At 47.7% G+C, this 12,224-nt stretch overlaps 1 protein-coding gene across 13 annotated transcripts in view; it reads left to right on the top strand.

Annotated features, from left to right (window-relative positions):
- The window catches only part of RGS3 (regulator of G protein signaling 3), a 233,983-nt gene that overhangs the window by 204,666 nt on the left and 17,093 nt on the right, over positions 1 to 12,224 (top strand). For all 13 annotated transcript variants that reach the window (XM_007474992.3, XM_007474993.3, XM_056812414.1 and 10 more), the window contains 2 exons: positions 978 to 1,841; positions 9,202 to 9,266. In XM_007474992.3, coding sequence (XP_007475054.1) covers positions 978 to 1,841; positions 9,202 to 9,266 — 929 coding nt within the window. The remainder of the gene's footprint in view (positions 1 to 977; positions 1,842 to 9,201; positions 9,267 to 12,224) is intronic.

Genomic DNA, 12,224 nt, shown 5'->3' with positions numbered 1-12,224 from the left:
GGGGACCTCCCTGACTTTTGGGCTACCTGGCCTCATTCTGTAATGGGAACCTCACCACCAGGGTTTTCTAGAAGCCAGTTTGTTTTTTTCTTGCCAGTCAGTGTTTTGGCCATTGTTTATTAAGATGGGATTCTAGAACTTCCCCAACTCCCACCCTGGCCCCAGGTCTCAGCAAGGATTGAGCAGGAAAGGCATTATTCTAGTGTCTTCAAGCTTTGATCCAGAAATGACTAAGGGTACTTAGAAGACCCCAATCTGAAAAGTCCCTGTTTCTGAAAAGTCCCTGTCTCTGAAAAGCCCCTGTCTCTTTATGTTCCTGGGGTTAGGCAAAAAACCTCAGACTTTGGGGAAGTAGAATTGGTCTCCCTGGTTTGTTGACTGTGGGAACTGGTGTACAGAGGGCAAAGGTAAAATGAACATGCTGGCCCCTCTTTGCTCCCCTATGGGTCTGGTATAGTAGCATCTCTCCAGACATTAGTGCTGGCCTAATATATCCTTTAATTTACCATTTCTTGTTCCTTCTCTGCTGTCTCATGCAACGGCAATGCCACCGTGCTCTGCAAGGCTCAGTTGGAATCTGCCACGTGTGATGGGTGGATACACCGGAGTAGTCTTTGAGTGCTAAACCTTTGGTTATTTAATCTTGCTCCGGAAGAATCCGAAAAGCTTCCAGGCTTAGATTAGGCAGATCCTTTGTCTTTGTGGATCTAGCTTTGGTTTCTTGTCTTGACCTCTAGGTTTTTGCCTCCTCTGGGTTCTCTAGATATCTGGGTCCTCTTCAAGGGTAGGAAATCAGTCATCAGGTAACCAGTTGCCATCTGAAAAGTGAAGGTCTGGGTAATCTTTGAAAAATCTCTTTCAGTTAAAAATCCTATGGTCCTGTGGCCATCAGCCACAGGTATGTGAACCAAGACTTTTGAGACCTCTATGCAATATGATATTTCTTTGGCCTCATCTTTTTTATTTTCTTCTTTCAGATGCTTGAGACAGACGTGGATGAAAGAAGAAAGATGCCTTCTGAGGAGGAAGTACCCCCTTCTACTGAGGGGGGTGCTGGTGGGGCACCTGAGGAACCAGGGCCTCTTGAGAGTAATCCTTCCCAAAAGGAGATATTTTCAGGGGAGGCCACAAGCCTGGAAATGCCCCTGCCTGCTGAGGGGGTTGCCAATGAGGCATCTGAAGAACAAAGTCCTCCTGAGAACCACCCGTCCCAAGGGGAGGCACTTGCAGGAGAGGCCACGAACCTTGAGATGCCCCTGCCTGCTGAAGGGGTAACCAATGGGGCACCTGAAGAACTTGGGCCTCCTGCCAGTGACTGTCCTCAAGTGGAAGTGCCCACAGAAGAGGGTCCAGGCTCTAGGGCCTCTGCCTTAACTGACAAGCAGCCTTTTGTGATCCCCGAGGTCCGCCTGGATCCCACCTTCAGCCAGAGCTTAGGGGCTGAAGGGATAGAGCAGGATGGTATCCTCGATGAAGATGCTGAAGAGGAAGAAGAAGTAGAAGGTGAGGAGGGATATGAGGAAGAGGATGATGAAAGTGACGACAGCTACCTGGAACACAATGAGGCAAAGCGGTGCAGCATGATTGAGACATCAGCTACGGAAGGGACGTTCATGCTGACGGTGCAGAGTTCCCTGCGGCGTCGCACCCACAGTGAGGGAAGCCTCCTGCAGGAGACCAAGAGCCACTGCTTCACCTCAGATACCACCCTTAATTGCTCTGATGGCGAGGGCAAGAAGAGTGGCTGGGCCCTGGCCTCCCCCGGGACTGTGAAGAAAGACTTGGGCCGGAATGGGGGCTCCATGCACCATCTCTCTCTCTTCTTTACCGGACATAGAAAGGTAAGCGAAAATGCCTCCTGATTGGGGTGGGAAGGACATCCAGGACCTGGACTGAGGGCTTTGCTGAGCATGTGTTAGGGAAGACTTTCACTATTGGAAGAATCTTGTCCATCATCTGCTCCAATCTCATTTTGTAGGGGAAGAAACTGAGGCACAAAAAGTTTTAAGTGACTTGCCCAAATTCATGCAGGTAGTAAGGAATAGAGGCAGGATTAGAAACCTTGTTGAGGAACACAGACCTCCTTGGGAACAAGCCATCCCAAAGGGAGGCCACACACACACCCACCCAGAAGGCCCCTGCCTGCTGAGGGGGGGTGGCCAATGAAGAACCTGGGCCTCCTGCCAGTGACTGTCCTCAAGGCCCCTCCCTTAGCTGACAAGCGGCCCTTTGTGATACCCTGAGGCACACCTGGACCCTACCTTCAGCCAGAGCTTAGAGACAGAAGGGATAGAGCAGGAAGGTGTCTTAGATGAAGACGCTGAGGAAGAGGTTGCAACCTAGAGACCAGGAGAGGAGATGGGATTTATAAGAAAGTATAAAACAGTAGCCCTTGCTTTCATACATGGAGTTTATAACTTAGTTAAGCAAATGAAACACACTCACAAAATTAAATAACCAGTCATATAACAACATGAGAGATGTAACAAGGCAGCAGATGATAAATTCCAAATGTGTGGTAGAGAACACTGTAAGCATTCAGAGGAAGGTGATAGCCCTTGAATCTTTATGGTTTAGAGTGATGTGAGAAAGCTTCTTGAGGCAAGTGAGACTTGACCAGGATCTTGAAGGATAGGTAGGACTAGAGAAATAATGTGAATGGGGGAACAGAGGCAAAAATCTGCAAAGTGTGTTTGTTAAGAGGATGGTGAGTAGACTTTGGCTGGAGCAAAGGACATTAGGCTAGAGAGGTAGGGTGGGACTTTAGCAGGCTGAGGAAATTGGACTTGGAGCTGGTGATGGAGGAAGAGAAGGTTCTTTTTCTGGTCATCCTTATCTCAAGGAATAATTTCTTTAAGAGACTTTGAGGCTTACGTTCTATGGGCAGGTCAGATTTCAGTGAGTGAAGAAACTCCATCCTGTGCACCCTGAGCTTCAGACCTTCAGACCACTTTATTTTGGAAAATTAAATCTACATTTTATTGACATTCCCCGTGATACCTTCTCGTCCCTTCTTCAGAAACAAAGATGGAAAGCTAGCAAAACAGAGTGATGCATATTGGCCCTGAAGTCTTTCTGACTTGCCTGAGAGCAGAGTGGTCACCACTCTTTGATGAGTAGGACAGCTGATGCCCAGAGGGGGCCAGACACATACCTTGAGTCATAGTCATATAGGGGCTGGGCAGGGACTAGTAGAGCAACTTTCACATACCAGACATTTAAAACATGCTTGTTGAATTGAATTGGACAGTTAAGGTTAGAGCCCAGGCTTGGGGTGGATGGGGTCAATGCTTAAATGAATCCTTAAAGCATGTGGGCCCAAGGATATGTTGGATTTTCCGTTAAATCAAAGCATCAGAACATTGAAAACTCCTTAACAGGAGCAATGATAGGAGGGAAAACTTTCAGTAGGCTCCTCACCCCTGCCCTCTGGTGGAGAGAAGCTCCAACTTAGCTCCTGATCAGGGCTTTGGTCACTTTCTTTCATAGCCTGCAGTACTAGTTTTCCAGATCTCGACCTGCCTTCGAGTGAGCCTTGCTCAGAGGATGTTTGCCAGTTTAAAGTGGCAAATAGGTATGCCCTCCTTCAGAGGGATTCATACATTAAACTATTTCCTCCTTCCCCCCTTCCTTCTTTCCCCTCCTCTCCTCCAAAAATGGAGTCCTATTTCCTCAGTTTACATGACTTTAGCCAAGAAGTAAGCAGCCTGATTATCTTAGAACTTTAGAATGTTGGAGGTGGAAGGGACCTTAGAAATCATCCCATCCCAGGCCCTTCGTGTTGAAGAGGAGGAAACTGTGACCCAGAGATTGAGGCATGGAGTAATTGATTTATTCAAGGAAACGAACACAAAGTAAGTTAGGGAAAGAGTCAGGGCTAAAACTCCAGTTTCCTGATTCCTGGGCCTTCCTTCCTTCCTTCATGTCCAAATACTTACAGAAGTTAGTTCTCTTTGACTCTCAACCAAAGAAAATTTTCTAAGCCACCACTTCCAAAATAGATTTCCTAGACCTGCTCTTTCCTATGCAGAGAAAAAATTCTGTATCAATATTCTCCTTCCAAATGATCTCTCTTCCACATATTGTCCTTCATCAGGAGATCCTCCCTTGAGTAGAAGTGTGGTCTAGATTGTTATTATAAACAATAATAACAGTGAGTCAACAAACATTTGTTCTGTGCTTACCATGATCAAACACTGTGTGTACTGACTGCTGGACAGAGGAAGAAAAATGAAAACCTTGACTTTGCCTTCCCCAAGCTCACATGATAATGGGGGAGGAAACATGGAAATAATTATATGCATATGAGATCTATACAAAGTAAATGGAAGAGGGTTCTCCTAGAAAGGCTTTCTGCAGAAAGTAGGACTTGAGTCGAGTCTTGAAGAAAGTCAGAGAAGTTATTATTATTATTATTTTTTAACACATCTTTACCTTCTGTCTTAGTATCAGAAGAACAGTAAGGGCTAGGCCCTTGAGGTTAAGTGACTTGCCCAGGGTCACACAGCTAGAAAGAGTCAGAGCAGATTTAAACTTAGAATCCCAACTCTATTTAATCCTCTATCCATTGTGCTGCCTAGCTGCCCCCAGAGAAGCTAATATCAGCTAACATTTATGTAGTATTTCAAGGTCTGCAAAGCAATAATTTCTCATTTGATCCTCACAACAGCTTTTTGAGTTAGATGCTATAATTATTCACATTATGCAGATGAAGAAACAGGGGCCAAAAGAAATTAAATGATTTGCCCAGAGTCACGTAACTGGGAAATGTCTAAACCAATGTTTGAACTTAGGTCCTTCCAAATCCAGGCCAAAAGCTTAGTCCAGAATAATAATCTGTCTCTAAAAATGAACTTTATCAACATTTACTCCTGGGACATATTAGTAACAACAATTATTAGTCTAGGACTTCATACCCTATAGAGTGCTTCGTATACCTACTTTTCATTTGATTTTCACAACCCATACTATGAAGTAGATAGCACAAGGTTAGTGAATGAGGCTAAGTGCTTTGCCCAGAATCCAGTGCTAAGTAGTTGGGCCTGCCTCCAGTGCTCCTTCTTCCATACCACATCATCCCCCCATCTCCTCTCAGAGGGGATTGGGTAGCAAAAATAACTCACCCCCAAAAATACATTTTCTTTTTATTTATTTCTTAAAAAAATTTTTTTTTCTTAAACCCTTACCTTCTGTCTTAGAATCAATCGTGTGTTATTGATTTCAAGACTTGCCCAGGATTACACAGCTAGGAAGTGTCTGAGGCCAGATTTGAACCCAGGTCCTCCTGTCTCTAGGCCTGGCTCTCAATTAATGGAGTCACCCAGCTGCCCCCACCCCCAGCATTTTCTTTTTAGACTCTGTTTCCCTTTGGAATATCAACAGATGTTGGGGGTAGAGTTCCAGGCCTTTGGCATGTTCTGAGCTGTGTCCAGGCTGATTAGTTAGCCATTACTGACGATGCTGGACCATTACAATTTAAGAATACGTGGAGATGGAGGCAGCACAGTACCCTACGTGGCCTGTGTGGCTGGAATAAGGCGCAAATGAGGCTTATGTGCGTCTAGAGATGATAATCTGTGCTGTAATATTAGAAACCTGGCTTGTGGCTAAATGGAATGCTTTCCTGAGCGGGTACAAGCCTTTCCCAGGATAAATCCTTTGAAGTAGAGGGAGGGCTGAGCAAAGGCGGGCCCTGAATCTCCTCCATAAACTCTTGGTTTCACACCACCTCAGCACAAGCTTAGGATTTCTTTCCAATGCAATCGGTTTCTGGGGTGATCTTGGTCTTCAGCGACCATCTGTAGGGATCACGAGGGCAGAGAGGCTCCTTCAGCTTTGCCCAGTTTTAGCTCTGAAGATGTGGCTCATCCGCACCAGGTCTCCCAATATCCAGGGAGAGTGCCGTCTAGGAGTAGCTGTAGACGTATAAAGAGACCTAAGCATTTTATCCCATCTTCTTATTTGACTCATGAAGAAACAACACCTGGATTAGGAAATGACATGCCTACAAGCAGACATAGATTTATTTATTTTTAAAATTTTTCTTTTTAAATTCTTTACCTTCTGTCTTAGAATCGATATTAAGTATAGGTTTCAAGGCAGAAGAGCAGTAAGGGCTAGGCAAGTTGTGTTTAAGTGACTTGCCCAGAGTCATGAAGCTAGGAAGTATCTGACGCTGGATTTGAACCCTGGCCTTCCCATCTCCTGCAACTGGCTCTAACCAGTGAGCCACCTGGCTGCTCCTCGTAGTTTTAAACCTAGGTCCTGGGACTCCAGATTCAGTCTTTTCACCGCACCATGCTCTTCCTGCCACCCCTGCTTTGCAGCTTATCTTTTTTCCTTGCCTCTCTTTGCCTTGTCTAGATATCCGCTACTTCTCTGTTAGCTGTGCCCGGTGAAGCCGAGGCTTTAGCTCTTGTCCTTGTCAAGTGAAACCAATGAATGTTCAAGTGATCTTGTTTTTAATGGCAGTTAAACTATGCCAGTCAAACACTATAGTATCTCAGCTCCAAGGAAAGTCTGTTGTCAGGCAGCTTGGTAGCACAGTGGGCAGAGTACCAGGCCTGCAATCATGAAGACCTGGGTGCAAATTTGGACTTGGGCATCTCTGGCTACGTGACCCTGGCCAAATCTCTTCACTCCAATTGCCTGGTCCTTGCCGCGGTTCTGCCTTGGAATTGATACTAAGAAAGAAGGTAAGAGTTTAAAAAAAGAAAGACAATCCATTGCCAGGCTGACTCTAAGGATGAAAGTCACTCCTCTCCTTGGGCCTCGATGGGTTCCGTCCCTCCATGATCCCGCTTGCCTTTCTTTGGCTCTGCTGCTCTTGGATTTTTGCCCTCAGGAAGCTGACAACCCTGACCCAGGCTTCACTCCACGCCCCCAGTGATGGTGCTGTTCTTACTGACAAAACCTTTTCATGAGGCTGAGTCAGGGTATTTGGAAAAAAATTGTACTTGGTTTACTTCAATTTGATGTTGATTGAATTGAGAATCAGGCTTGCTGGGTTAATCCCTAGGCAAATGCCTTCCCTTCATGGTGCCTCGGTTTACCTTCCTATAAAATAGAGTAATAGATGGGTTTTTTCTTCTCAGGGTGCTTCCCTTTATTGCCCCCACCTCCATCATTCCTGGAGCTTGTCATGCCCATTTTGTGAAGAAAAAGATAGTTTGTTTGGGGGTCAGTTCTGGGCTCATGTCCGAATTACGACTAACCTCAATAAATCTATTCACTATCTACACACCGCGTGCGCCATACTGTGCTGAGCACTGAAACCTGCTGCACAGCCTTGAGAGCCAGTACCCGTCTGTCCTCAGGGCCTCGGTGTCCTCTTCTACAATAATCTCCAAGAGCTTTTCCAGTCCTGACTTTCAGGGACAGATTCGATGAGGCTGGGCCTCTTCGGGAGTCCCGAGGGTCTGCTTGGGGTGGTGGGTGGGTCCGACCATCCCAGCAGACAGCGGAGTCGAGACAAGTCCTGCCCAACAATGGAAGGAAGTTTCTTCCGACATTGGAGCTGCTTTGATTTCCCCCAGTCCGGTGGAGGGAGGAGGGAGTGGGAGGGGCCCAAGAGGACCATTGTGCGGGCCTGATAAACTGCGGAAACTCCAGGTTAGAATGGAAGGAAGCCCAGCGCCAGGCTGAGGGGCCAGGGGTGCTTGTTCCCACGGGCGGGGGTCGCGGGGGAGACTGGTATAGGAAGGCGGGCCCATGACCACAAATGGAGTGTGTGTGTCGTTACTCCTCAAAACTTGGGGGAAAGCAAAGGGAAGCTCAACAACCCGCACAGCCAAGTTCTGTGACAAACTATCAGCCCACCTCATTGGCAACCCAACGTGGCAGATGAAGCCCTGGCAGCCGGCCAATCCGCCCGCGTTTCCACCAACTATCCATACTGGCGCCCGCTGTGGGAAACACAAGAGCGGACACACTTCTTGCCTTGCCAAAGCTTCCAGTCTAGTTGAAGAGCTGATAAGGCTCCTTGTTTTTGTCCTTGCGGAGCAGCCCAGGATGGAGGCTGATCCATGCTAAACTGCGTGGTACTGTGTGTAAGAGACCACAGAAGGGAGGGGGCACCGGCCAGGCGAGCCCTTGGGTAGGAGGAGGAGCAGAAGCCGCAGGCCGCAGTGGGAAGGAAGGAATAGATAGGCGTTAGGAGCCGTGCCAGGACTGCGAAATGAGTGGCTTGGCTGGAAGGAGACAGGGAGAAAACCAAATCTGGAGCCAGAGTCCTTATTACCTGGGTGACCGCGAGCAAATCAGACACCCTCTTTGACTCTCACTTTCCTATCTGGAAAATAAGGGGTTGGATTTGAGGATCCCCAAAGGTACCTTCCAATTTTATTCTTTAAAACCCTCACCTTCTGTCTTAGAATCAATACTGTGTATTGGCTCCAAGGCAGAAGAGTGGTAAGGGCTAGGCCATGGGGGTCAAGTGACTTGCCCAGGGTCACACAGCTGGGAAGTATGTGAGATTTGAACCCAGGATCTCCTGTCTCCAGGCCTGGCTCTCCATTCACTGAGCCACCCAGCTGCCAAACTGGATACCTTCCCATTTTAAATCAATGATCCTGAGATCCTATAAACTTCTTGAGGAGAGCAAGATGCTGCTAGGTGGGGTAGGGCAGGGGCAACCATCATGAAATGAAAGCTGAAGGAAATGGCCAAGTACTGTTGTTGAATGCTTATAGCACTAGACTTTGAGGCAGGACCCCTGGTTCTAGTCCCTGCTTCTGTCACTAACATTATCATTAAGGTTAGAACAAGGATACACGTAGAGCCCAGTGGAACTGCTTGTTCCGTCCAGGAAAGAGCTGGAGGGGGATCATGAATCAAGTAGCCATGGGGAAAATAGTCTGAGGAAAAACAAAAAAACCACTAAGGTCAGAGTCTTGAGGATGACCAAAGCAATAACAAATAGGAAGGGGGTTTAAGACCCTTCCTCCAAGTCAGCCCTTGCTTTGCCGTCTTGGGCCCAGCTTCTGGCGCGGCAAATCGGAAGCCAGAGCCTCCTCCTGCCAGGAGTAGGGATAGCGCTCTGCCTGCTGAAGGTTGTTCCCTCCCCCTCCCCCCAGGCATGACCTCCTTGGCGCTTCCCCTTGGGCCCTCCAGGTGAGGGGCTGCCATGTTTTTGGACCCCCTGGGCTTCCTCTGTCCTAGCGATAACCTCGATGTAAACCAAACCTCTTCCTCTTTCCCTAGCTGAGCGGGGCTGAGGCAAGCTGTGACGAGGGTGCTGAGGCCTCTCAGAAGAGGAGCAAAAAACTGTAAGTCAGAAAGAACGGGGGCGCCTCTCCCAACTCCTCCCCTCCCCTCTGGGCTGGGGGCTGCTCTCCAGTTCACGGAGCTAGTTATCCGCAGCCCACCATAGGCCTGTCTGCCTTGGCGGTTGGGATAGAAAGTGCTTCCTGCTTCTTCCTATTGGACCCTGGAGAGATGTGTTTTGTTGCCTGGAATGTGGATCAAACAGCAGCACTTCTGTCTTGGGGGAAGACAAGGTGGATTTTTATATTTCTAGATGAAGCCTTAGAGGATCCTCAAACCTCATAGCATGCTCCACATGGCTTCCCCCAAGGCCAGCTCGGAGTGGCCAGTTTTGCTGGGAGCCACCTTGGGCAAATTACTTCCCCCTTTTATATCTTGGCTTTCTTATCTGCCTACAGAAGTAGTTTGACTCCTGGCCCAGGGGACAGAGTAGTGGACTGGGAGTCGGGAGGTCTGGGTTCCAATGCAAACCTTTTACCACTATATCAATGTGAGACTTTGTCTCAGTCACTTCCCCTTCCTGGACCTCAGTTTCTTCATCTGCAAAATGCGGGTGTTGGACTGGGTTACTGAAGTTATTTCCAGCTCTAAAGTGATGTGATTTCATTTCAACAGGCATCTCTTAAATGCCTACCCTGTGAGGCCCTGGAGATACAAATACCGACACAACACAGGCTTTGATGTCAAGGGACTTACAGCCTAGTGGAGAGCGGTGAATGAGGACAGGGATTTATTGTCTTGAACCAAAAGAGAATGAAGCAGATGATACCAAGTCATGTGAAAAATTTGAGAAGAGAAAGCTATCTTTCACCTAGGGGTATCCGGGAAGGCTTCAGGGAGGAGGAGGGGGGATCTGATTTGATTCCAAAGGAAGGCATTTTAACGTGTGGGGAGATGGGGGTGCATTCTAGGCGTGGGAGATGCTGCGAGTGAACGCGTGGAGATGGGTAAGGAGAGAGTGAGAGCAGGCGATGGGGCGTAGCAGAGTTGGCAAGAAAACAATATGTGAAATGTGAGGGTGTGAGGGGAGGACGAGAAGAATAGCTCGAGGCCAAGTTGTAGAGGACGAGGACGGAGAATGCCAAGGATGAGAATGTCTAATTGAGTTGATAGGCTGTAGGTCGTGAGAGAGGAGGACTGGCACCACGGTATCGCGTTGGGAATACGACTTTGGTTAAGACTGGAGGCCGGGAAATGGGAGAGGAGGATATTCTGGGGTGAGAGAGTGGCTAGAGGACTGCAAGGTCACAAGCCTGGGAGACTGGGAGGTGCCATTGGAAGAAACAAGAAAGAGCTGGTGAGCACAGGCGTAGACAGTTTCCGTTTATGCTGGGGGGCCTGAGGACAGACTGGAGGAAGGAAGGAGAGGGAGAAGGGAGACAGGCAGAGGCAGGCGTTGGGAGTCATCTGCATAGAAATGGAGGATTTGGAGATAGACGAGACCATCTAATTCAACCCCCTCATTTCACAGAGTAGGAAATCAAGACCCAAGAGCTGAAGTGACTAGTGTGAGGTAGTTAGCAGCAGAGCGGAGCTTCACCCCCCCCCCCCCCCCCGACTTTGGATCCAATGTGTGCTCTTTCCGTTTTCCACCAGCCCTTGCTGCTTCTGTATCTGCCCTCTGGAACTCTCACCTGTCTGGTAATAGGACCAACTATTTTTAGTGTCTCTTTTAAGCTGATTCATAGGCAATATCCAGCTTATAATATGCCATTTCAGAGGCAGCAGGGTCAGAAGTTTGTCTTTTTTGCCGACATAGAGAAGTTAGGAGGCTTGGCTAGGAACCTTACATAGGCTGCTACAGACGGGCAACTTAAAAATGGGAGCTTCTCCCTTTGGCTTTGTGGTAGGTATTGGGGCTCTGGCCCATTTCCTAGAAGTAGAGGGAACAGTGGCTGCTGTCAAGGCTCCATTCCAGTCTGTCACCACTTTTTTCAAATTTCTCCGGCAAGCATTGGTCATTTTTGAGTTATAACCATAGAGAGATCTGGTACAATGCCTCATGCATAAAGGCACTTAAGAAATTTTTTTTTTTTTGCTGTTAAAGCCTGTAGGATGAAAGAACTCTCCATCATCCTAGAGTAGCTGTCAGTTAATCATGAAGCAGTTGTTTTTGTTTTTTTTTTAAACCCTGACCTTCCATCTTAGAACCAATGCTGAGTATTGGTTCCAAGGCAGAAGAGTGGTAAGGGCTAAGCAATGGAGGTTAAGTGACTTGCCCAGGGTCATACAGCTAGGAAGTATCTGAGGTTAGATTTGAAACTAGAACCTCCCTCTTCAGTTCTGATTCTATCCACTCAGCCGCACTGCTGCCCATCAAGAAACAGTTTTGAAGCACTTGTTTCATGCCAAGCTGGGGATCCAAAGAAATGTAAAAGACATCCCTGATCTCAAGGAGCTCACAGTCTAATGGAGAGACCACATACAAACAGCTATGTACAAACAAAATCTCTCTAGGTAAATTAGAAATAATCATCAGAGAAGAAAGCCCTATCACAGAGAGGAATTGGTAGAGGCTTTTTGTAGAAGGCGGGATTTTGGCTAGAACTTGAAGAAAGCCAGGAAGCTAGAGAATAGAGGATGGACCAATGAAGACACAGAGCCAGGAGATGTTAGAGGACCAACAAGGAGGCTGGTGTCCTTCACTGAGTCTAAAAGAGATGGAGAGAAAGAAAGTGTGTATGCATAAGAAGACTGGAAAGGTAGGCGGGGGTGGGGGGCTTTGAATGCCAGTAGAGAATTTATTTGATTCTGGAAGCAATTAGGGATCCACCAGAGCTTATTGCATGGGGGTGGGAGAGGCTTTGGGAGGACCAGTTGGGAGAGTGGGCTGGAGTGCAGAGAGACTAGAGGCAGGCAGACCCACCTGCAGGCTATTCCAGCGGTCCGAGTGTGAGGTGATGAGGGCTTACATCCAAGAAAAGGGAGAAGAAACATATATTTGTGCCTTTGTTCTCTGT

The sequence above is a fragment of the Monodelphis domestica genome, chromosome 1 (genome assembly GCF_027887165.1).
Source record: "Monodelphis domestica isolate mMonDom1 chromosome 1, mMonDom1.pri, whole genome shotgun sequence".
NCBI lineage: Eukaryota > Metazoa > Chordata > Mammalia > Didelphimorphia > Didelphidae > Monodelphis > Monodelphis domestica.
This window is presented reverse-complemented; position numbering and strand designations above follow the sequence as displayed.